Genomic DNA, 27250 nt, shown 5'->3' on the forward strand with positions numbered 1-27250 from the left:
CTGTGGTCCGGCTTCCTCGGCCTCGGAGTGCGTTGCTCCGCACTCGGTGTTGGAAATGCACATTTTTCACTGGCTCTCGCAGGCAGGCGAGCACAAAGCGGGAAGGTTCTGGATCACAGGAACCCCACGGCCTGGCCGAGAGGGGCAAAACGCCAGGAGTCTGGATGACAGTGCTGCTGAGGCACTCTCTGAACTGCAGGTGGGCTGAGAAAGCCTTTGTTCCTGTAATCCTCCATCACCAACAGCACCTTCTGCCCCTAGTCAAGAAGCATAAACATCTAAGCTTGCCCCTCTGTCGTTCCTGACTCAATTATTCAGAGTCACAAGAAGCTCAGACATCCCCCAAATTATTACACCTCTTGAAATATTAGCTAAAAGTAGCCCTAAGGCCTAAAAGTTACATGGGTTAAAAACAACTAACAAAACCAATGAACCCCCCAAAGAAACAAACAAAGCCCAACAAAACAAAAAAATCCACAAGCTAAGAGGTTTTCCTTTAATAAATAAATATTTCTGAGATCTGAAATCTCAGTTGCCTAGTCAGGGTCACATGCTTCAGCTGCTTCACCAGCATTATGGACAACAATTAATTGGTACTGTATTGATACAACCATTATCTTGTTATACTCCTCAAGCAACTATGGAAACTTCTTTTTGAATGTTTTACTTGGAGGGTAAAATAACCCAACTAAAGTTTCTGGGCAAGTTGGTGAAATGAACCCTTTCTAAAAAGACAACTTGCTCTTCTACAGGTTGGAAACAATTGAGGGAAACAGAAAGAGAAGGAAAAACGAGCAGAAAACCTGCTGCTGACACATGGAGATATGATTAAAAAGCCTTAGAATGATCACGCTTGTAAAGCCACTCAGGCAGTCCTCCTGAAACAGAATGAGGCAGAAAGGATGTGCAGGAAGCAACACTGAGCCCATGTGTGAAATGCTATTTAGTCATCTTCCCTCTCATTTAAGAGATCAGAATGTACCAGGTAGGTTGTGCAGTGCTAGGGACACACTTCAGTTCTGCTGAAATCCAGTCTTCCTACAACTTGTATCTGAGCAGAAGCCTTGCATTTTCAGTTCTTTGGATTTCTTTTCCCATTGCCATCCTTTTCCCAACACCCTCCAGTATTCAGAATCACAACGTAGAAAAGCACAATAATGATGTTAAAGGGGCAACATAAATGGGAGCTGTAAAAGTATTTCAGTGAGATAGAAAAGAAATTAAGAACATGTAGAGGTAGATGAGAAGAAGTGCTTAGAAAGTGGTCACATCTAAGTGGGCAGGAAAGCAGCATGGTAACAGAATCAACTGGAGGAATTTAAAAAACCCCTCTGAAAAGCAAAGACCACCACTGAGATGTAGAAGCTGAAACTGAAGTACCAAATTTAACATCCTTAGGGGTTATAAATTAAACCCAAAACAACTATCTCCTTGAAATTAAAGAAAATAGCTTTGCATTGATTTCACTGGATTTCAGCATGAACAAATTGCACAGAAAGAGAAAAAGACAACAGCTGAATCCCCAAGAATTTTAAAAAATGTTTTCGGTTTTTCAAATTTTTTTTAATAAATGTGCTTTGTTCACAAAAGTAGTGACATAAAAGACAACAGAGATGCCAACACATGTTTTCTTCTTTTTCTTCTCCAGCACCTTGCACAGTCATAATTTTCAAATATTTCATAACCTAGAAATAATATTCTTGCACCAAAGCCAAATATACAACAACTCCTGATACCACCACTTTATAATTAAGGGAAATGTAGGTATTTATGTAAATCACACTTTCCTCCTTCACCACCATCTACTGTCCCTTGTGAAAAAAAAAAAAATACAAAAAAAAAAAAAAAAAAAAAACCCACAAAAAACAAACAAACAAACAAAACAAAACACCCCACAAAACCAAATAACCAATAAACCCACTTTGGGCATTCAGAATGATCGGCAAGAAAACCAAGCTGTTATCAATCTCAGGTCCCTAAACCACAATGTTGTCACCAACCTCTCAAAAAGGATTAAACTTTAAACCTTAGTATTTAAGCTATTTTGGGGGGGTAAATCTTGATCTGAATTGCACTTCTTGGTGTATGAATCACAAACCAATTTACACTAATCAATGCCAACATATGCTTGATGGTGTACTGTTTCTAACAGAGTATCAGTTAAAATATTATGTATACTTTGAAGAATGCACTTACTAACCTCCCATAAAGAGCTGAATTTACAGCAGCAATATTTTAACATGAGCACTGCTGGAACCAGTGGTTAATTGGGAAGAAAGGCTTTCAATGACAAACATTTGAATGAAAATACTAAAAGCCAATTTTGAAGCCATTGTGTACTTCATTAGAGAAGTATTCTCTGTAACAAAAAATAGCAAGTGAACCATGACTCTTGTATGTCTAACCTTAATTCTTTTTTTCTTTTTACACATCACAGTATAATTGCTTGGTTTGTATAACTCTATCATTCAGATTGAATAATAAATTTGAATTAGGAATTTGGGAATGCTTTAAAGTTAAGAAGAGACAAAAAGCTTATGTTAAAGAATACAGCACCACAGTCCAGATCACAACTGAGTGTAAGCTGGACCAATGTGATTACTCTATGTAGGAAATACTATAAAAGAAAAACAGGTAGGACAAACTGTGACACATTCAGTGCAAAACTTCAATGGAAGGAGTAAGTTTCATTTTTGTAGCAAGCAACATAAACCCCACACTACAACTTCAATTTATCTAGCAACTTTCATATTATAAATACAAGGTGGCAGTTTAATGGGAGATATTTCATCTTGTAAGATCATAATAGCCTGAGAAACTGTATTAGTATTTTTTTACCAATTTTCAGAAGTCCAAAATAAATCATGATCTGGCACCTAGTTATAATCATTTACAACTAGGCATTTACATATAGATTTAAGAGCCTAACATCCAAATCTGAAAATTCTGGCCATTATTTTTAAATGGAGGAAAACCTAAGCTAAACTAATAATGAATCCTCTTTTTTACCACTGAACAGAATTTATTTTTCCTGCAAAAACTCACAGGTTTACTACACAAGTTAAAAACTTAATAGATGTAAAAATGGATGTTTAATCTCTTTACAGTGCAGACCAATTTTCAGTCAGCTATGGAGTTTTTATTTAACTGAACAGAAGTCAGCTGGGTCCTAATAAGCAAACAAAAAGCATGTGTTAAATTCTTGTGTGTGGTCTGAATTACATGGCTTTATGCAAATATGTGTATCCTTGAAAAACTTGTAGAGTTATGTTCCTTCTTACAAAATCAGTTTGTAGACCCTGGCTAACTTAGGTCTACAAATAAGGACAGTTCATGAAAAAGCTGTTTCTTTTTAAAATGCATAAATAATTTACTTTTAAAAAAAGACAAAACCCACTCTGTCCCCCATAAAACCCAGTTGGAAAAGAATACAGAACACCATAGCTGGGCAAATACTGATACACATTAGTGCTTGGATACTCATAAAACTGCAAAACATATTCCAGCTTTGAAGTGAAACATAATTGTCTAGACGTACCATACTCCTCTGGGGGAAAAGCCTCTTCAGAAATTGCTATTTATGCAATGAAATTACACAGTATGTAGAACTATGGATGCATATATTCCAGTGTTTTGGTGTCACATCACAAGGGCTGCAATAAACATAAAGTCAAATGTGCAAGGATTATTGTTTCTCCAGCCCAGGCTTAACCAGAGTGAAACAAATTTTGGAAGAAAAAATTTTGTTCCATAATTAAGAAAGGACATTTGCAATCAAGTGTCTTAACCTATCTGCACATTTAATTAAAGTGCAAATTATTTCTTCCTACATATACTTCTCAGAAGCCCACCAACTCCAGTGCCTTAAGCTCAACCACATTGAGTTAAAATACTGAAACAACATTTAACAAATTAAATAGAATTCACACTTCACAGCACTAAAGAAAAGAATGGTACCTTTCTGGAAAAAAAAATAGTGATACAAATCTAAAGAAAGTAACAGCAATTTATGCTATGACATGAGTCATTTGCATAAAACTTGTATTTTTTCACTTTCATACAAGAATAAATTTTAAAATTCAAAGTAGAAAAAAATAGCAAACTCTGTAAACCTTTGCATTTTCTTTATGCAAACCATTTTTTTCTGTGTTGAGCCCACGTTAGTATAGCAAAATTAGTTAAGCAAGAAGTTTGACTGAAAGGGCATTTCAACGACTACATTAACTCAGAAGCAATATAGGATCTTCTAGCTCATAGAAAGGAATAGAACTGGACTGGCTTTCTCCAGAGTCTGAGTCATAGGGAGCATCAGGCAGCTCCATAAAACCGTAAGCTAGCTGTTCATCCTCTGTGTCTGAGCGAACGTAGCAGGCAGTGCTGGAGTACTCCTCATCCTCTATACTGTTGAAATCCTGGGGGATATACAACATCCCTGGGTAGTTCCTGCTAACTAAGTCACTTGTTGTTTGCAGGGAAGTTTTCCTAAATGCCATCAGGTGCATGTGAGAAAACTTGGAATACTTGAAGCGTTTAAAACCCAAGGACTCTATGGCAATTTTCCAGCTTTTCATCATCATGGCCCGGCGATTCTGATGAGATGAATCAGGAGTTATTACAAGCAATAAACCATTTAATACCAGAAGTTCATGTGCCTTCTTGCAGCATATCCATCGTTGATAGGGTGATGGAAAGTAAGAAAGAAGGAGTGAGAAAACGACAACGTGGAACAGTTCTCCAGGTAGAGAATCAATGGGATTTTTCAGTTGCTTAAGAAAGGCATCTATAGCATCTTGTGCCAGTTGAAGAGGTTGCTGAATTTGAAGATTTAGGAAGTCACATTTGTATACGCTCTGGTGGAGTGACAAAAACAGAAAACCAAATATCAAGGTTAGTTTAAAGAGCAAATACAACCAAAATCCACAGAAAAATAAATTATTCCCTTAAAACTGATTGTTCAGAGTGACGCGCTAACTTTACTCAAGAGTAAACTTTACTAACTTTACTTAAGGAGTTAAAAAGTTAATGGTCACACATATACAGTTGAAAAAATCCAATTTAGGCTGCAAGTATTTCTGAGTAGAGGAGAAACACAAATTAGTAATGCAGAAATAATGTTAAAGACAATTTCAGGACTAAGGTATGTTTCAAGTGGAATCTGTAATCAACTCAGGACAAATCTGCTACTGAACTTTTGATATACAAGTCTTGAACTAATGTTTAAGTCCTCACAGACACTAAAAGAATAGTTATCAGTGCATCTACTGACATTTAAGAACACAAACCTACTTATGTGGATAATTTGCACAGATATTTCACACAATATTCTGAGTTGGAAGAGACCCTCAAGTATCGATATATATATTCTAATTTTTAACTCCAGTACCCTTCCACCTCTTTTTTACTTTTTTTTTGGTCTCAGACTATATTTACTCCAAGACAGCATCTGCTGCACACGCCAGTCTCAGTTTCTATCCTCCTACCATCTAATAATGCATGTTTCCCTCAGTGTACTTTACCCCAGGACACCAGAAAGCAAGTGCATGCTGCTTAACTAAAGAAAATATTAATCTTTTCTTGGTAAGCATTTTCCCTCTCTCTCAAAACCCATCAATGGAAATATATTTCCGTATTCAACAGTTTGCATTCTCTGTATGTGAAACAGAGATTCTAAAACTTTTGAAGACATTTATCCTTTAGTTACGTAACTAACATTTCAGTTCCCTTCCTTGTATTTCCACAATTATATCCTTCTTATTCCTCCAAATTAATTGAAGTATTACTCAGCTACTTAGTCTATATCCAAAGCATTTCTATATGAAGGTGGATGACATCTTTTTATTAAGGAAAGAACTATTTAACCCTCTGATCAACATTATTTAAGAAACTGGCTTTGTAAGAAGCCTCTGTGCTTCAATTCGTTTTAAAAGATACTTTAGGGTCTCACCTAAGAAATCTGCTAAATCAGAAATTTTTACCAGTTTATTTTCTTTTCAGCTTTTACCACAACTTCTCAAAATAATTTTTTCAAGTCAGGAGATGACATTAACTACCATAATTAACCTCTGGTTGTTATTCCAAAACCCTTAAATCAGCCCAGGCAACTTCTGGCCTTAAGAGATAAATTTATTCAGAAGGTTATGGTGCTGATGCAGCTCAAAGAGGAGTCATCTTCAGTACATCAGGGCTCATTAATTCTGTTTTGGAGGTAGGACGAAGCTTATTCTAGCAGATGCATTTGACTGCTCACACTGTACTCCCTGTCCCTCCAAGAACACTCGCTAGCCAGGCTTCAAGGTGCCCTGAGCAAACCAAAGGATCCAAGATAATCAAAGATGTTGGTGCCCTGAGACAGGCCCAGAGCAAGCATGTGTGTCACCACTTGCACATTAGCACTCTGGGAGCTCCTCCCATGAAGCTGTGGTACTAACCTGTTGTTCTGTCAGACAACCAGAAATCAATTATCTTATTGTTCCCTTCTGCTGGGAGAGAATCTAAAGAACTGGTTAGTACACAGAAATTGCATATGTTCCTCCATTAAATCCACAGAAGTTACTTTTTCAGGACTTCTCCCAATAAAGGTTTTGGTCACTGCACATATAAACTGATTTTCATGAGAAGACATGTAGCTTTCTTAGGAAAGCAGAACAACAGACTAGTAGACAGAAAAATATTAACTAGGCATACTCAAAAAATAATGTTTAGGTTCAACTCATATAATGTTAGGTACCTGCCATTATAGTCACTGGAGAATTAGTCAATACACAGTGACCCAATTCACCTCACCATCAAAGAACAGCAGATATTTAGGTTTGACTATTTCTAGTAGATCTTCACTAACTGTAACTAGAACTTAGGACCTGAGATGTAGACACTGAGGATCTATGTATCATAGCTAGAAATTCACTTGCCATGCATTACCATTTTAAATGCCACAGGCTCCCATTTCAGTGGCATGTGTCTTTTTTACCTCCTGTGTCATGCCCAATAGCCCTTTACAGTCCTACAGCCTCCAAAATGGTGGAAAGTAATCATGATGCCTGTGTTTCAAATTAGGCAAGACAAAATCTACTCAAAGTTTGTGTTTTAGACAGAACTAACATTGAATTGCTTTTGAAAGCAATTTATCAGGCTCAAATTTTGAAAGAATCTTTCAGTATCTCTCAGCATATATGCAAAAATACAAATGAGGTGTTAATGGACTAAATATGGTAACAACAACAAACTACCAGGCATTTAGCATGTAAATCACACTGCAGCAAATAAGAGAACATTACTTTCCAGTTAACTGTATTTTTTCACCTGTACACTTCACCTCTCCACTTCCAAAGAGAGTTACCTTAGGCCACAGATTTTAATAGAGCCTGATTTTTAACTGTAAGTAGTCAAGGTGTGTATAGTCAAATGCTTTTCTGTTTTTTCTCAGAAATGTATTTCTGTGTCTTTTTAAAATATATTTATTCCACTTTATCCTTTTGCATGGTTGATAAATGCAATTAGTACTGACAGAAGTTGGGTCAAGAGCAAAAGACAGAAAGAAGATATGATTACAGCAGAATTCAGGCATTTGAGAACCTTACTGCCTAGGGAAAATGAAGTAATTTACCCCAAATATGCTGATAAATTTGTCCTCTGGATTTTGGAAGCTCAGAAATATTTCTAGCAATAAACATAAATCCTCTCTTATAGTGCACGTCTGAATACTAAATCTCCCCAGAAAAATTCACCAAATACAGTCATTAATCACTTCCTTCTGTCAGTGAATGCAGCTTCTGAGAAGCTCTTGCCTAAGCACAAGCCTACTTAATTGTTATTTATACCTTTTAAGATCCAAGGATTCATCTGAAATATCGTTAAAAGATGGCTACTAAAATTTTCAGATTTTAAAGATTAATAATGCCATTATAAAGGCATGGTTCTGGGAAAAAAATTGTATTTTTAAAAGAAAACACAACTAGGACTTTAGAGCCTGTTCATGGAAAAGGATGTAGTGTTTAGTTCCTACTAAAGCAAATATTTAAAAAGTGTGTAAGTATAAAACATACTCTTTTACAGTTATTTTGAGGCATTCCACAAATTTGAGGATCAAGTTTATACTAAATACAGCAAACATTACATACCTCAACAGCTGGAACAATGTCTATGCCAACTGTCAGAAATTCTTCAAACTTCAGAAATGGATTAAAGCAGCTACCAACATCAAGTAATCTGATCTTCCCCAGGGAGTGAAGGAACCTAAGAAGCAGCGAGAATTAAGTTTTATCAAATGTAACTTTTAAAGCTGTATTCTGAGTTACAATTTCAGGTAATCAATACAAAAGATTCTCAGGGAACACCACAGTAGTGAGTGATAGAAGTGAATGCCTTACTTCAATTGCTGAGTTACCTGAAGAACCAAGATCCACCAATAAAAGCAGGTGGTCCTCAAGCAGAAGAGTTTTGTTCAGAGAAGGTGCAATAACCATGCACTTTTGCACTTGTAGCAAGTAAATAAAGTGGCAAATTGTGTGTCTACTAGACAGACTCTCATAATGTTTTGTGTTTCTCACTTAACTTTTTGTAGTATTTACTGATTTTGAAGTCACACTAGACACCAGAATTAAAGTTTCATGAGTTGAAAAGGGAAACAGACAACAACTACATAAACAGCACCATTTACAGGGTTGCAATCTAAAAAAATTCCATGATGATTTGTAACATCCTGGAATATCCAAAATCCATTAACAGAGGCAAACAAAGTCAGCTTTCACAGGGACTTCACAAAGATGAGAATGCTAATAACATTTCAAAAATAAAATGTTTTTTGCTTCAAGTTTCTGTAGCCAAAACCAACTGGCATCTCCAAAATGTAACTTGTCATGTTTCTGGGAAAGGCTCAGCCCTGGAGAGACAGATAACTGCAAAAAACTTTCAGAAACAGAGGTGCAGGGCCAATGCAGTAAAACCAAGCCATGGCTATACTCATAGCAACAACAAAGCAGAAAGGAAAGAAAAGCCTCTAAGCAGCAGTAAGAGATCTGGGCTCCCTCTAGATTCCCAGTAACCTACCAGAGAGAGGATGTTGGAAAAGCAAGATAAAACATCTTGTTGCATTTGGCAAAATAATGGCAAATTTAAACATTTTGCTTTTGCATAGAACAGAAGATATCCAGGGCACACTTCTCTCAAAATACCACCATGACCAAGGCAAAGAGTGCAATAATTACCTTTAAGCTCAAGCTGCAAACATTACCAAGCTGCCTCCTAAGTCAATCAGTACTGAGTGAGTGTACAGAATGAAGATGAAAGCAACAATTTTTCCAGACTTGGAACAGGAATTTGGATACTGTGTAGGCAGATCCTAGTAGCCATAAATCACAAACATGGTTGGAAGTCAAATCAGAGATCTTTTCCCACATAAAGGTAGTTTGTGGTTACTCAGACCAGTGTATCTCCTTGTCTAGCAAATGGAGGCACTAATGGCAGATCCCTCCTCACTCAAACACAAAAATGTATGCCTGCATGAATGCTTACATTATATATGAGCGTCTAATATGGTATCATCAAATCAATGGATACATGGGACCACAGGAAGCATAACAAGAGGAAACTGGATACTACGGTGCAGAGAGGACTTCCCATGAAAAAGAGAGAGCCTCTAGAGATCTAAACATGTTCCCTTTAAAGTGTTCAATGAAATACTCATACAGATTGAAATGAAGCAGCAAATCCCAGAAGCCTCTAATTTCCAGGACAGTCACTTCACCTATGGCACAGAGAAAAGATCACTATGATGCATTCTGTCTTCCTATTTACAAAAACGGCCTTATTTATATATATTTATAAATTACTTGAGAGAGGATTATATGTGGGATGAACAGAATTATTGTCTTCACACCTACCAGAGTAAAACAAAGAGTCACAGGCTTAGTCATACCGACAGACAACCCCACACTGTTGTAGTGCTACATGACCAGAATGGAGTGACAGTGTTTGAACACTGTGTGGGTTCCCCGTATCCCCTGTACCAACTTTCACACTTCACTATAGAGCAGTGAAGCTACATGCTAAAGCATTTCAGGAGAGATCTCTGTTTTATGTATTACACAATCCATTTTCTTTCTGATAAACTCTGTAATTTCTTCTGCAAGGCATCAAGAAAAAAAAAAAGGAATTTTGATTTCTCTGGGCAGTAACTTAGACCAGTTATGCCTTGTTGTTCAAGGTCTATATGGCTACTAAGAACTTACTACCATTTGTAGCTTACTCAGGTAGATATTATAAAACCTGCCTTTGGCAGGTATGTCTTACGAGGTGTGTATATTTTTAAACTTCTGAGAATGAAAATAAAAATCATCAGTACTCACTATACTAACAAATACTTTAAAATAATTTATAAAACTTCTCTATTAACTCCTTTCTGTACACATTATAACAAAAGGGAAGGCTACAAACAACTGGTAGCAAGAAAGCAGGTGAAGTTAGCTCTGCAACAGCCACTATTACCTGCAGAAAGTATGGAGACAGAGATCAAAGAGAGACCAAAGAGATGCAAAGAGAGAACCAATGCTTTATCCTGACAATGCCTCCCACTGCTAGAAAGCTTTAAAGTAAATATGATCATCAAACCTATTGATTTAAACAAACATGAGAGACACAGAAGACACCAGCTCCTAAGGACAGACATAGCTACTAATAACATTTAGTAACATGTCATTCTTTCCCTAACTTATCCTACACCTAGCTTGAAGTAAGTGCTGATCACAGCAGACATGCTACAATAAAGGAAAAAACCTCTTTACACAATAGAAAAAACACTACTGCAGGAAGTTCTAAGAACTAAACTATAAAGAATATGAAACAATTAATAAGTATAACTTTTATAGATTCTATGCTTATGCATTCATTATTTCACTGTACTTGCAAAATATGAATTTTTTTCCATCACACATGAATAGTCACAAACATGACACATTATTTAGGAAAAAAATGGAGGGTGGGACTTCAGAAATAATAAAGTTGGTCTTGGATACCAAAAATAAAATTCTTGCTTGAGTGAAGGTCACAAACAAAATTAAAACTGTTGTTTGGAAAATACCTCAAGGATACTACAAGTTCTGCAGAGCCAGTCATCAGAAAGCTAGTACATTAAAAGTTAAGGGTTGTAATTCCAAATTGCTTTTGAAGTGTGTAATTGGAATCAAGAGTTTCTCTGCAATTATTTATGAAGAGAAAGTTTTAAGTACTCTGATATTTACATTTGGCACTTAGTACTTACATAAGCAATTGACTTTTCAACAGTGCTGAACAGCCATTAGATTCTAACTTAATTAACATCTCCCTTATTTCACCTCAAGGTTTAATATAAATTGCACTGCACACCAATGACATACTAAAGTGAAATTGCTTTAGCACTAAAATGAAGATGACTAAGTTGTCATTCTCAAGCAATTTTTTATGGCATTCACCAAAATATACTACAACATAAACAGCTCTAGAAATGTATATATTCACATGAAAATTGCCTTTCTTAGCTATTAAAAATAAATCAGACTGATCGAACATGTTCTGGGGAAAGGACATCAGGGTAAGTTTTAACACTCAAAAAAGGGGAAAAAAAGTCAAAACATGTAAAACTTACTCTTCTGTCACAGCTTCATGATTTGTCAAGCCAAAGTTTGGCAAAGGATCTTCAATCTTGGGAGTCTGAGGAACATTTAAAGCTGGAGTGGTTTTAGAAGCAAGAAGTGCTCTTTTTTCATCTTTCTCAAGTGCTTTTCTTTTTCCACCATTCTGAAAATATTCTCGGCATACACTGAAAAGACAAAAAGAAAAATTCCCCAGGAAAACTGAATGCTCTTGTTAGTCACTATTACAGCTAAGATACATACCAGAGGGTTAAGAGATCAAGTGCTGTCAACTTTTAAACAAATCTGAGTTTTATTTCAAATTTGGTAAATCAACTTTAAAAAAAGATGTGATACATCCAACAGTATGAGTGGTGGGTTGGTGGGTTTTTCCCCCCAAATTATGCCATAAGTCACAGCTGAGTATACATTTAAATTTTTTTTATCTGGATAGACATTTAGAGTAAGACAGCAGAATTCCTGTCAGAACATCACCAGAAGGTAAACTTCAGCTCAGTTCTCCAGTACAGTGCAAAGAGTTATGAACTAGCTCCCTGTCAACACAAGGTTTTGAAATGTGTTTCTTGCTGGCACATAAACTAGGGGAAAAGAAACCTAATCCAGATTTATGCACAAACTTACATTTTCATTTTAATTGAGTTTGACTGGACATTTTTTAAATAACAGACAGCAGCTGTATTCCTGTCAAAGACTTATTTTAGCTTTTAGTTTTTCCCCATATTTACTTATTTTTCTTAGAGGAACTAGAACAAAATAATTAATCATACTTGAACAGAAATATTAGCCAGTTTAAAGAAATTAATGTTACAAAAGAAGTTAAACAGCACTTGTGTTCTTCAATCAGTAGTCAGCATTAGTGTATGAGAAGCAAGCACTGCGTTTGAGAAAAACTGAATTTCATCCACAAAATATAACTGGAAAAAATTGTTGCTGTGAAATTAAAAAGCCAGATTCACCCTGCACAATTCAGATAAATTAAATCTGCCATCCAAGTATTTGCAAGAAAATTTCAACAGAAATAACCCTCGTTTGAATAATCTTTTGTGAACAACTCATTTTTATGGTGCTTTCTTGAAATTCACACCATTTTCCTCTACTAAAACTGCAGAAGTTTGAAGGAACATTCCACAAAAAGTAAATTCAAGTGTAGTTTAATAATATCTTATACAAAGCAGGAACAAGACAATGACACTCCACATCAAAGCTTTAAGGATAGAGACATTGGTAAAATGGTGCATTTAAATCACAAATAGTGACAAAGACTTGGAATACACACGGCTAATCTAAGGTTTGGTGATATTTTAGGCATCAAATATACCCAGTCTCTTCATCACATAAGATGTGAAGGACAACAAAAAAAAAAAAAGTCATTGGAGCAGCACTGAGCTTCTTAGATGGAAACATACACAAACAGGCACAGTTAGAAATAACTTTACCCCAAGACAGGTAGGAAAGAAGTGCCTTGAGTCAGAAATTCTGTGTAATCACAGAATGGGTCAGGTTAGAAGGGACCTCAGAGGGTCATCTGATCCAAGCTTCCTGCTCAATTAGTGTCATCCCAGAGCACATGGCACAGGATTGCATCCAGAGGGTTCTGGAATATTTTCAGTGAGGAAGATTCTACCTTTCTGTGCAGTTTGTTCCAGTGCTCAGTCACCTGCAGAGCAAAGAACTTCTTCCTCTGTTTCAGGTAGAACTTCTGTGTATTAGTTTCTGCCTGTTGCCTTTTGTCCCACTGGCTGGCATGACCAAGCAGAGCCTGGGTCCACCCTCCCTTCAGATATTGATAGACATTGATGAGGTCTCCTCTCCATTGTCTCTTCCTGAGATTGAACTGGCCCAAATCCCTCAGCCTTTCCTCATAAGATAGATGCTTCAGTCTAGGCTGCAATACTACCAGACATACAGACTGCAAAATTATAGTAACTTCACCCACTAGAGGCTGCACATATGGAAAGACAACAACTCTAAAACTAAGTATAACAAGCCAGTCACTTAGCAGGAAAAAGATTTTAAGGAGATCAATAAACAAACGAGAACACCAGAAAAAAACACTTGCATTACTGCTGGTATACTAATTAAAGTGTATTTTACACATTGTATTATTTATTTATAAGCATATGATCAATTTAGAACTATTTAGTTCTGTGTATCAATTAGTCAAAGAAATGAAACTTGAAAAGAAAAAAATTTTTGTCCATTTATCAGCTACTGCACCACTTTGTTAGCACCCTGTAGTCTCTATTTTTATTCTAAGTCTTTTTTTCTCATTATGCATCTTAAAACATCCAGAATCAACAGCAGTTTAAGTAGTGTTGCACTGACATGCAAGACATGAGAGAATTCTCAAGCCTGGAAGAATGTTTTCTTTTTCTTCTCAACTATTCATGTTATCAACCTTTTAATTCCCTAGAAGCTGGCATGCTACCCAGCTTAACACTTAATGAGCACGGAAGAACCACCTACTTGTAAAGTGCCAATTCATCTTGTCACTGAGAAGCCATTTCTTCCTCATTCTTGGTACTGATGCAAATGAGTGTTTCATCCATCTTTCTACCTCTAACCATGTCAACTGAGTTCTCATAATTCTGTATTTTTCATAACAGACCTTCCTCATTTGCACATAAGACACTACCAAGTTAACAACAAAGAAGCATCTCCCACTTTTTCATTTTCCCTGGTGGACAACTGGCCAATGCCACAGGAAAGCCCAAGAATGGATACAATTCTTCACATTCAGATCCCAGGGTCTGCATACTGGTGCAGTACCACAGGGTACCAAGGAACTCCAGCCAAGTCCACCAAATCCCAACAAAAAAACCTCAGACCACACTGCACTTCATAGCCACTGAGAGTTATCCTCCCTTTACACTTTTCTGATGTCACAGTCATTCTGGCATGATTACTGCATGTTGTTGCCCTTTTGGCTCCTGAGCTCTCAGAGGAGCTGCCTATGTACTCCTGTAGAAGTGACCTTCACACTTCCTGTGGGGCAGCAGCAAGCACATGGGCACTCACTGCACTGGCAGCTAGCAGAAATAGTGCACTCTGTAGTTTACCCCAAGGTAACGTGCTGATGCAGCCAGATGTTGAACTTCACAGCCATTAAAGCCATCACTGATCACCCTGGTTTTGAGTCTGCAGTTATAAAAGACTCTACATTTAAAAACTGTCTCAAGTAAGAAACAGAGCATCTCAATTATCTACAAAGCAAAAATGAAGGAATCTATAATTCTAAAATCTGACACAGCTCCATTTTTAACTGACAAACATTCAGTCTGTGATGACACAATATTAGCTCTACAATTAACACAACTGCTTGTGAAGAATTGTGCAATGTAAATGCTATCTGAGCTGACACTTGCTACAGTTCACACAAACTGCAAAATAAATATTTCAGGTCTAAATTGTTTCAGTTTCCTAGGTGAGTGACACATTACGTTTCTGGATGAAGTGTGAAGTTAATGTCTTTGCTTTAAAAAAGAAATAAAAAAATCAAATCTTTGTATTTCCTCAGTGAAACTAATTTTCCGTATTTCAAATATCAAATGATAAATAACCAGTTCCAGTTGACTCCCCTGCTGCCTGCCATTTGGGTTGGACACAAAGTGTCAGAAAAAGCCAATATGATACATATGATTTGTTAATCAAACATTCAACTGGCCATCGACCAGGAGCCCCAGCTCCCATCACGGTGCTGCTTTCCAGTATTTCATTCCCCAGTCCATCCTTACATCCAGGGTTGCCCCATCCCAGGTGCAGAATCTGGCACTTGTGTTTGTTAAAATTCATATAGTTTGTGATTGCCCAGCCCTCTAATTTGTTGAGGTTTCTCTGGAGAGCCTATCTGCATTCAAGGGAGTTAACAGCTCCTCACAATTTACTATCATTAGCAAACAATGTGTTTAACAGCAAAAAGTTAAGACTGTCATATAAATGTGAACATTGAACGTTGTCCTGTCCCATTTAAAATGGTTCCCCTCCTGCTGTTTCTTCCACCTTCCTCAGTTCCATTCTCCTTGCAGTGAATTGCTCAACTAATTGCAATCATGAAAAAACCCTGCAAAACAGTGTGGAAGGGACTTGCAAACACTCCTTCATTTAATCTTCCTATTAAAGAGGATCAGCTTTCCAGTTCTAGCACAGATCTGTTATTCTCAAAGATCCTCCAACAGATTACTTGGCCTTCTCTTCTTTTGACTAGACAGCTCCAGTTTCTAGAAAAGAACACCAAGGCTTTTGTGGAAAAAATAGAAGGCTTTTGATAATTTCTTTATCTTTCTTGGAGTTGAGCTGCTGTTCCTTATTTTTTAAATGCAGTGGCCAAGGTGGTATTTTGGCTAAGAGCAATGCTAAATTAAGTCAGAGTAGTACTTTACATATCTTGTGGACAATCTCATTAACACACTTAAGTATGATATTTGCCTCTACTGCAAAAGCATCCCATGACCACTTCATATTCAGTTTATGGCCTGCTTCAGAATCCAAATAGTTTTTTGAAAGATTGACACAATCAATTATTCCCTGCCCTTTATTTGTAGAGATGATATTTAATATAGTAGATAATGTCCAGTATAGCTTATAACTGCAATAATTTTAATTCTGCTCTCAGAGTGACAGTTCCTCTCTCTTTGGTCTCATTTCCAAATTTAATAAATACACTTTACTCTAGCAGACTGCTAATAAAAGTATTAATTAGTTATGGATACAGAAACACACTCTGACAGAAAATCACATTTTTAAGATAAGCTTCTCACATCTATTCTTGGCAAATGTTTCCAAACAGTTCTGTACTCACCTGTCATTAATTTCACCAGAACTGTATTTCTTTACTCATTAAACAGTCAAAAGACTTTTTTAAAAAGTGCAGGTCTAGATAGTGTTTTGTCATGATAATTAGAAGATTTTATTTTTTTCTCTTTAAAAAAACCAGTCAAGTCAACACAAGTCTTAACACTGAGGCAAAAGCAACAGAAAGAAGCAAACCTGCTGGTCTGGCTTATTCTGTTCTAACTAGAACCAGAACAGGCTGGCATTCATTCTGTGTACAAAGGTTCACCAGCCTATCTATGCCAGCAAAAATCAAAGAGTTACAACAATTATTCAGAGTAAACACTATCCTAATATGTTTTAAGTTTTGTGTTGTAGTGTAAATGAAAGAGAAACAGAAGTGTTAATTTGCAAATATCACTTGCTACTTGCTTTCAATTTTCTAAATGTATGTAAAGGAAGGAAGGAAGAAACAGCTGAATGTTGCCCAGGCTTTTTACACCACCACTCAGGGGATCACAAATGTGGATCTGAAAGCAGATAAAGTTTTAACCCCTCTTCCCCCATCCCTCTCCCCACTTAAAAGTTCTGTAATGTGTTCCTGAAACAATAAACAAAATCGGCTCTATACAACTTAGCATATGGCCACCAGCACAGTCTATCAGGTACTGCTTTCCATTTTTTACAGTTTCTGGAGTCTGGATACATGTTCTTTAAATCAACACTAATGAAGAAGTAAAACAGTAAGTTTTATGTCATCCGGTTTAAGAGTTAATATCAGATTTTTTCCCAGTGTCTTTAACAAAAAGGCTTTTGAAAGAAAAACAAAATTGTTATTCTTGATCCTGAGAAGTATGCATAGCTTCTCTAGTGATTATTCTACGCTATCTGATTTATTTTATCAGTTCCTAGGAGAATACAAGGAAAATGAAGGAAAGAACAAAAACTCAAAGTCTTTTGTACTTTTTTTTCCTTTTAACTAGTGGAAAAAACACTTCTCCGTTTCAGATCACTGAAAAGATCATCCTTCAAGTTAAAACAAAACGCAGTCTCTTCTTTCTTCAGGAGACATACACGGGTGCTTCCAATCTATTTTCAGCACTCCACTCACAAATTAAAATTCATCTAATATGAAACAGCTACCTTCCTGCTGTCATGGTAACATAGTAATAAGCACTGAGCAAAAGCTTTCACCTAAGTCTCAGGCCAAGTTCTCTTGCATGCAATTCTGCACCCGGGCACAAGGCGGAGTCACAGCAATGGGACCTGCCACCTGTGTGGCACACATCTTGGCCTCGTCAGAAGAAACAAAAAATTGCAGAACAAAGTCAATCTGATATATTCTGGTATTTAGCAATCCAGGCCTCTGTATAATCTGAGAAATTAGAAGAACTCTCTCTTTTTCTACTAATGTAAAGACTCCCAATCCCTTGAGTTTGCAAACTGAAAAGCTATGCGCTTTATCCGAAGCTTTATACCAAGACAAAGCATTTTAGCATCTCTTTAGTGGGTGGATTTTCTTCTTAATATGAGCTCAGGCTGCAAAGCCCAAATTGGACATTTACTTCAATGTTTACTTTGTAAGTGATCTATAACACAAACCAAGTGGGAGCCCCAAAACCTTCTATATATAAGTCATCACTGTCCACAAGAAACATTATCCTGTCCTACAGGATAATGGACAAACTTGCCACAAGCTATATGCTTACTGCTTAGCTGAAATAAAAAGTAACACACAGCTCTATTTAAAATGTTTTAAATATTAGCTGACAGTCAAATTGTAAGAAAATACCAAGCAATGTTCAATGGAATATGCCCTGGGTCCAGTACAACTAGTTTTTTTACAGATAACCTGAACTGTGGGTCAGTTCCAGTTCCTCATAAATGATCTGAGAGTGATGCCAAATCAGGGCAGGGTGGGAGGAAGATGCTGCAAGAAACTGCACTATTAGAATTCAATATGATTCAAGGGAGTGTAATGTAGTAAAGAGAAATATAAGTACCAGCATTTCCAGAGAAGTAAAGAATAGCACAAATACAAGTAAACAACTAGCAACTCAGGAAGCCTGGAACACAGAAGTAGGCAGCAGGGGATCACAAAGGAGCAAAAGTCAGCGCCATGCCAATTACAAAAAAACCATACAAGCACACAAACAAAAGAACAAAACAAAAAAAGCCAAACAAGACCCAAAACCAACAAAATATCAAACCCCCACCAAACAAAGTCAATAGCATAAATGAGAGTCTACTACAATCTCAATAAAATCTATTTGATTTATCCCTGCAAAGCCATTGAAACCCTCAGTCCATTTTTGGGCTTAGTTCTTTATAACTGAGACACCTCTCATGTAATTGGGATACAGATACACAAAGCAGTCCACAAAGGTGTCTAGAAAGAAACACTTAGCTATGGCTTCTTTTTCTAAGCTAAAGAATAAAACATTGGTAAGTAAAGGAATGGTTTTCAAATATTTACCAGTCTATCACAGGGAAAAAACCTCAGCTTATTACTACTTGCTCCATCTCCAGAAGCCACAGAAGAGCTTAAGCTGCCACCAAGATCAACAGTCTCACAGTCAATTCCCTCTTCTCTTTTATGTTTTATGGGCTCAAGAGAATTTAAATTTAGCAATACCACATCTACTGCTCTTTGCTCAGCACTTTGCAACACTCACCTGCAGGAGCTACAGACTGGCACACCAGATTACTTTCTGGTTTTCTGAAGTCATTCCCTTCCCAATGACAAGACCATTGATACATTCTCTTCCCATTTAAATCTCAGCAGCATTTTGTTTTATTCTGCTGTACAGATACTGTGGTATGTCTTGGATGCCAACTGTATGCAGGAATTCTGAATGACCAACATCTCTCCTCTTTTTACTTTTTATTTTCCTCGGGGACTGAAATAGTTTAGTGCCTCAGTTCATGACTTGACAATTCAGATAGCCCAACAAAAACTGGATGTTTATGACTAATAGGAATTTTAGAGTTTCAAACACATTTAAAACAATTTTCACAGGGGTTAAAATCTGTCACAGGAGATTAAGAACTGAAAATTAAGCACCAGAGATCTGCATGTAGAGATCAAACACTATTATATGTACAAAACAAACCAAACCCTTGAAAATTAAAGTTCAGTTACACTCATTGCATTTATTCAGCTTAGGTTCAGAAGCATGGAAAATTACTTCATAGATTTATCTGCAAACAGCTTCAGTATTTGAGAAAAAATAGTTTGCTGAAAATACTTCAAAAAAGGATCACCTAATAACAAAACACTTAAAAAGCTATTTCCTTAGTAAGCTGGAATACTAAGAAGGTATTTCTTTAAGAAAGCAATAAATTATTAATATGCTATAGGACAAATGTTAAATATTGGCAAAAAGTAAAAAACAATTAAGCTTTGCGTTATAAATAATTGCAAGTAAAAGCGTGCAATGTTTCAAATACATTATTTACCTGCAACACCATTCAATTCGGCCTTCCCCTTCACAAGTTTTTGCCCAGTGATTATCTGCAAGGTTTTTCATTGCCACAGCATATTCACACAGCGTTTCCTCATCCTCACAGTGCTCACGCCAGATCTTATCAAAGTCTCCCACTAAACAAAACAAAACAAAAAAACTGCACATCAGATACAAAGTCTCTCATTATCTCCATGGCAAAATCCCCGTCCAGTTTAAACGTTACATAATGCACCAAGAGCTTACTTTACCTGCACATAACAAAAACAAATTCTCCTTTCTGTAGTCATAAACACAAAATTCCAAGTTTTGGGGCAGGAAGGGGCTGTCAGGTACTTGAGAAACTAGAAATATCAGTACATGGATTTTGTTCCATTTGTTCTGTGACATTAAGGTCCCTGGGAAGTTTTGCTTTCAGGTTTCTGTGCATGAGCATTTTACATGACAAAATTTTAGAAATGAAAGATTTAAAAGTTTCTGTTAGCATTCACATCCATGGCAAGTTCTGTAGGTGACATTACATGAAAAAGCCATGAAAGTTAAACCCACAGTATAGATTTCTTTGGGTATACTGAAAAAGAAATTCAAACTCTCATTGACTGCTGTCTAATCCAGCCAGGCCCAGTAAATTAGCAACTAGTACTGAAGAATCAAATCAACTATGATCAGGAAACCTCAGACAAATTCCTTTGCTGATCTCTCGGGACAGATCTATTTCCATGCTCCTCACCTCACTGAAACGAAGTCTTGCAGGTTAAGTTCTGGCTCTTCAGAGTAATTAAACATTATGTTTTTCCTCATTTGCTATTAAAGCATCCACTTCTCCTAGCCTGCTTTACATAATGCACTGCTAAAAAAACCCAAGATAAACGCTAGTCATGGCTAGCCCCATTTCCTATACAGCATGCAAACCCTTGGTGTACCTTACTGAAAGGATATTTCTGCCCAAAGAAAGATGCTCTCCTGGTATGATGTTCACTAATTTATTTTGTGTTTCTTAACCACAAATGTGGGTACATATCTAGAATATATGCCAATCTGCAGAATAAAAAATATGTACTGACTTTGAACTTACAAGCTAATACAGCTAAAAATAACTTTTCAAGAACACAGTTATATTTTAAGCTTTAACTTGGACAAACAACACACTTTTCACAACATGGTTCCATCTTGTAGCATCTCTGTACGAGAAGGAAATACTTTGAAAGCATAACAGCCATAACCTAATAATAAATGTCTGTTAAAGCCTGAAAGTAGCTTACAGTATAACCTGTCCTCACACCAGTAAGAGATTGCTGTTTCTAACACACTTATGGCAATTCCTTTGATGTATTTTGTTTCAATTAGCAGTAAATCAAGGGTTTTTTCCAGTGACAACCTTTTTATTTGTTCCCTCTTGTGCAAAGCAGCGACAATCCTCACCTCATTTGTCCTCTGCTTACAGAAAGACTGGCCCTGACGGACAAGTATAGATGTATACTTAAAAGATTTAAATCAACCATCCAGGTTACTCCCTACTTAGGTTTGGTTTAGGGATGTCATAGCAATTTTCAGAAATAAGCATCTAGTACACTTGTACAGTCATCAAAGTGAGTCATGTTTAAAATTAGGTGTTTATACTCCCTAGTCTGAGATGGCATTTGAGATGGGAGCGGCCGAAATTTAATGTTACCAAAATGGGGAAGCTGTGCAAGAAATTATTCATTCTACTTGCTATTCAACAAGCATAGATGAGAAAGTTATTACACTGGAAAAAAAAAAAAAAGGTATATACACATCCCTCATTATTTTCCAAAGGATCCAAGTTCAGAGAGTATGCTTTATAAGAAATGGTATTAGCAAGGTCACCAGCTGACCACCAGAGCAGAGAAAACACCCAAGTTGCAGGCAAATCCCCACAGGGGGTTCTGCTAAAACCAGTGGGGCACTTTTCCAGAGCTTTCAGGAGAGCCTTCTGTAGAAACAAACATGCAGAACAGGACATACCCTACTGACAAAACAGTGCAGAACATGGCAGCAGTGACCTACCAGCACAGGGGGCAAAACAAACACAAGTCCTAGCAATCGAAGCACCAGCAAAGATTACTAGCAAAGTGACTCTCAAAAGCAAATTAATTCTGGTGCAGCTTAGACAGAGTGTTGCAGTTTCTCCAACACAATACTCTGAGTCCTATGCATGCTCCAGACAGCTGTGAAATGCTTCAGTGACTTGCAGTTGCTAGAGACTTGTTTGAGTACGTGGCCGATGGGAAAGGTAAAAAGTAATCAATGAACACGTACTGAAGGAAAATATCTCAAATAAAAAATCTGAAGTTTATTACTGTTCTTTTATTTCAATACTTCATCTGGTCTATCCTGAAGCAATTATTCTATTTTCAAATACCCCTTTTCCTTAAAGCTTAAGAAATAAGAGAATGGGAAAGAAGACATACGCAAAGACCAGATGTTCTTAACTAGCCTACCCTTAGCAACAGAAAATGCCTTCTAAGATCAAATCCTGCTCTCATAGCAGCTGCTCTGATTTCCTTCTGAACAAATCAGATTTGCACCAGTTCCTGGAAGTCAGATGAGAGTTAAAAGCATCCACAGATAAGGGGTCTTAAACTGAGACATACTGCAACAGACCCAGAGCTGACTACCAGCACACTGGGACGGGAACTTTGGGTTACAACAGAGCTGCCTATAAGAGTAACAGCATCTTGGCTCTGAGCTGACAAGAAAATAAAATTGAATTATACAGACCATAAGGAGAGAGATGCAGAACAAAAGTGAAAAATTCATCACAAAGTAATTCTGTCACACATCTTATATTAAGTTAATTCTGTGAGCACTTCTGGTTTATTTTCATTTACTAATACAGAGATACAGAAATTGTCTACATGGGACAGATGCAGCCCTGCTTTTGTATGAGGAGCACTGAAATAGAAGAAGGCAGATAAAACAAGGAGAGGACTTCACAAGATCAAAACTGACAGAGGGAAGGTAAATATGGAACAATATGGAACAACTTCTGGCTGTTCCAATAATATGAGACAGAAAGGGCTGCTTAAAAGAAAAAAAAAAAGTTATTTCCTCATAAAATGTATAACTAAGCCTAAAGTTCATGAAGTTCATGTAGCTGGGCAAACTACAGGAAGAAAATCCATGACAGACACCATATTCAAAGACAAGATTTCTAACTCAGGAGCTCCTAGACCACAAAATCACAAAAAGACAGAACGGTAAGCAAGCACAGCAATACTCCAGCAGCATTTTTCACTTTTTCTTGTCTAAGCATCTGCTGTTTACCCACTGTCAATACTGATTTTGATATGATGCCCATTCCTCTGCTTCTTCGTGGATACAAGCTACAAACAACTGCAAATAATGGGTCATCTTAAGGCACTGGCACTGTTGTGCAGGGCCTTTCAAAGAGTCTGGCATCTAATTTCATTTGAGCAAGTAGCATGGCAGTGCATTGTTTTGCTGTGGTGTTTGCTCCCCCACACTTTAACATTGTGAGCTTTGAGAAGACACAAACAGGCACACCAGATATAGGAACTTGAAATCCATGCTCCAATCATGCTCCAATACTGACCTGAAGATGCAAACTGTCCTTCCTATCTATAAGAGATTATGAGACTTTTGATACCTATATGAGATTTTGAGATAGTGACTACAACCAGTCTTGAAGCATTCAATTTCAAAATGATATCCAGACAACAGAGAAGTTATGCATTAATTTTTTTCGATCAGTATATTATAATCCACTGTGCACTAATTTTTCAAGCAATACATTATAATCCAGGTTAATGCAAATATGGCATTAACACTATACTCTAGAGGTAAACATTTATTTATGAATCAATAAATTTTTGCTTCTGTAACCAAATGGGCAGTAAAATACGCAGGAACATTTTATGACAAAACTAGTAGTTACTAGAAAAATAAGATCCATAAAGTCTTCTATTAAGCAATTGGTAACTGTAAATTAAACAGCAGTTTGTGGTAGGCAAATCTAATAGAATAAAAAGAAAAGAATCTTGGATCTTTGACCACATCCTAAAGTCAAGATTTGATTTTGTGGATTAAACTTTTCATACTCATGACCATACCATAACATAAAGTAGAAGTTACACTTACCAACTACATTTTATGCAGTTTAAAACCTCTTTTGAGTGCTGAACCTTCAGAGATCTTCATGGACCTAAGATCTCCACCAAGGAGCCAGATATGCCACTATCCCGCTGAACAGTGTGACTGGCAAAACTAGCTCACAACAGGGGGTTCCACACACCTCTCAAAGCACTATACCCATGCTATTTCAAAATTAATTAATGCTTGTTCTGTTTTATTCAGAATTACCTAGAAAACAAATAAATAACCTACTCTTCACCTTGTAGGTTAACTATTCCTTTAAAAACAAAGAAGGTCAAAGCCCACTGCTTCCTAGAATTCTGTCACTGAACAAGTGATTGATAGACTTGTTCTTCCTAACACAGCCTTTGCAGTAACAAAAATCCAATACTGCTTACCTAGAACAGATGAATCCTTCTAAGTAATTTCCACCCACATTAATATTGCCCACAGAATATCCAAGTCATAACCCTGAACTCAACCACAGATGTATCAGCAGTTGCTGAATACTGTCACACAGAGAACAGGTCAGGCATGTACAAGTTATTTTTAAATGATCCTAATTACAAGATAATTTTAATTGTGGGTAACAGCAATAGAGACCAAATGTCAGCTGTAGCTTTTAACAACCAAAAATATTTTAAAAGAGAAGAATCATACAAAATTAGTAAGAACTCCCCTAGCTCTGCATCTATTTACAAGTCCTTATCAGAGGTTCTCAGAGCAGCATCAGAAGATCAGGTCTGCAATTCTTGGTGAGCCAAACCTACACTGTAATTCTTCTCTCCAGGTAGTCTGTTATTAAGGAAAAAAATTCAGCTTTCTTCCATCCCATTAAAAAAAATTGTTTTAAAAAGTAATTTATTTGTAGAGTGTTAAATTGAACTGTCATTTAAGGTGTGCTTATAAAATAAACAAAAAATAATTAGGCAGTTTTTCTTCAACTTCTGACAGAACAAATCACGTCAACTGGTATTTTAAGAAAACACAACCTTCTGTAATATAAAAGAAATAGAGCACAGTTCTGCTAAAGGCAGTATTTTTCATTTTGGAATGGGATGAAATCAAAACCAGCTGATTTGATAATTCTGTTTTATCAAGCTACACAGAAGTTATCACATAGAGTTGCAAAAATACTATCTGCACCTACAAGAAGACATTTGTAATTACTATTTTCCATGAGTCCACTGGTGCTCTTTGGAAAAACAGTGCAGCCATCTCTACAATCTCAAAATTAACTACAGAATACTTTATCCATCAACAAACAAGACCTAGCATATCAAAAGTTAATTGGCACTGATACTGTGCATTTAAGTCTTCAGGTACAAGTAATGCAGGTTTAGATCTTAATCAACAACTTCCTCCAAAAAAAGAAATTTAAAAATAGTAACAATAATCTAAAAAAACCCTAAAAACCCCAGAAACAAACCAACTAACAAAAACCCCCCAACCTCATCCATCAAAAAACAAAACAAAACCCTTGAGAAAAAGGGTAATTATTTCCTTCTGGGAAAATAAAATTCTCTCAATTCAAGGCAGCTTTAATTGGAAAAAAAAACCACAACAAAAATAAACAAGCAAAAACAACAACAAAAAATAACCCTCCAAAACCCCCCAAAATGCCCCAACACACCAAAACCCACCCCCAAGTGTTTAAGGGTTTGAAGTCTTCTATATACTGGGAGATAACTTATTAATGTAGAAAGCCAGATTGAATCACTCCCTTTTCAATACCTTCATTCAACAACACACTGCCTTTCTATCGCCTCCTCTACCAGAACTCTGGCTCTGGTAGAAGAGAAAATAACCTCAATATATATAATAACAACAAAAGGCAAAACCAAAACAGACATATTAGTATTTGCACAATATTAACACTACCTTAATAAAAATTACTAAATTTTCTTAATGGTAAGAGGTAAACATATCCCCACAATTAAAAAGTGCCCATGACAATGCTGGATAACTTTACATGACCAGCTTCTAGCCATAGCAATGCCTAGCAAGATTATTGAGGGTTTATTTAGTTTGTTGATGCAATGCACTGCAGAATGAAAAGAATTGATCTCATTCTCATCCTCTTAAGATCACCTCTCACTTGCTGGAAACAGTAAACTAGCTTCTAGAACATGCTAAGCAGTAAATGAGGAAAGCAGTCCTACACTGTTCACTAGGCTAAACCTGAAACCAAATTCCTATTAACATCTGACAAAATTTCCTCATTAACACTGTAATTGAGATTTAGCTGCCCTGCTAATGTATGGATGCTGTGGCAATGATAAGAAAAATTAATTACATGAGGAATATCAGCAAATATTATGAAATTCATAATTTTCATTGTATACAAGATAAAATTACTGAACATCTGTCTTACTGAAAGCATATTCAGCACTCCTTGCAAACAACATTGGGTATTTTTGGCTTCTCTGTTTTCCAATTTTACATGTCTATATACAAAACATGAACTTCATCTTGGACAAAGTTCAAGCAGAGATAGTATTTTCCTTCTCATGTCTGACTAGTATTTGCTTCACATTTCTTAGGAGTTACCTCAACTATTTTAGAATAAAATATTTTTTAAAAAATCAAGTGCAAGAATCTAACTTTATCTCAGTATCAATGCTCCTCCCTTCAACTTGCTTGGATTTATTTGACCAAATGCGGATTTCTACATCTGGCCTCTCAGGTAAACTTCCGATCCATCTGTTTCCATGAAACAGACTCTGAGGCCCCAGCTGACACTTCAGCATCTACTGGAGGTCAGCTTAGATCACTCTGAAGAATAATTTGTGTCTCTGATCTGCTATAAATCTCTGATGGCCATCACAGAAACAGCATGGATGTGACAGTTTAAGCAATTACTGCCCCCAGGTGTTGGATCTACTCTTCTGGAAACTTCATTCCTCTCCTCTTTCCTAAACCTGACTTTCTGGGATGGACTATGTGCTGTACCTTAACACAGCCAACACAGACATGAACATGTCAACAGAAGCTACTGATTTTGGTAATTTTTGCAAATGCAGGAGCTAAACTTATGCTGATGCACAGGTACAGATTTCATTATGTTGACCCTGTAACAGGAACACCATCTTCCCTGCCAGAGCAGCAAAGGAGCAGGGAAGGTGTCACAGACCTGTCTGTTCAGTGAGTGCAAGCAAATGCTGTAGCCAGAACTTTTCAAATTTACAGGCTAGTAAATGACAGTACTAATTAAACCCTCCAAAATGTAAATCTTATGTGATTTCCAATGAAATCCTTGTTGCAAAACTGTGGTGT

At 36.7% G+C, this 27250-nt stretch overlaps 1 protein-coding gene across 1 annotated transcript in view; it reads right to left on the reverse strand.

Annotated features, from left to right (window-relative positions):
* Positions 1 to 1541: 1541 nt before the first annotated feature.
* The window catches only part of BMT2 (base methyltransferase of 25S rRNA 2 homolog), a 30750-nt gene continuing 5041 nt past the window's right edge, over positions 1542 to 27250 (reverse strand). The window contains exons 2-5 of the mRNA XM_063155276.1: positions 19854 to 19995; positions 11618 to 11791; positions 8118 to 8232; positions 1542 to 4850 (exon numbers count right to left, since the gene is read on the reverse strand). Coding sequence (XP_063011346.1) covers positions 4221 to 4850; positions 8118 to 8232; positions 11618 to 11791; positions 19854 to 19995 — 1061 coding nt within the window. The 3' untranslated portion in view covers positions 1542 to 4220. The remainder of the gene's footprint in view (positions 4851 to 8117; positions 8233 to 11617; positions 11792 to 19853; positions 19996 to 27250) is intronic.

Source organism: Melospiza melodia, chromosome 4, assembly GCF_035770615.1.
Source record: "Melospiza melodia melodia isolate bMelMel2 chromosome 4, bMelMel2.pri, whole genome shotgun sequence".
Classification (NCBI taxonomy): domain Eukaryota; kingdom Metazoa; phylum Chordata; class Aves; order Passeriformes; family Passerellidae; genus Melospiza; species Melospiza melodia.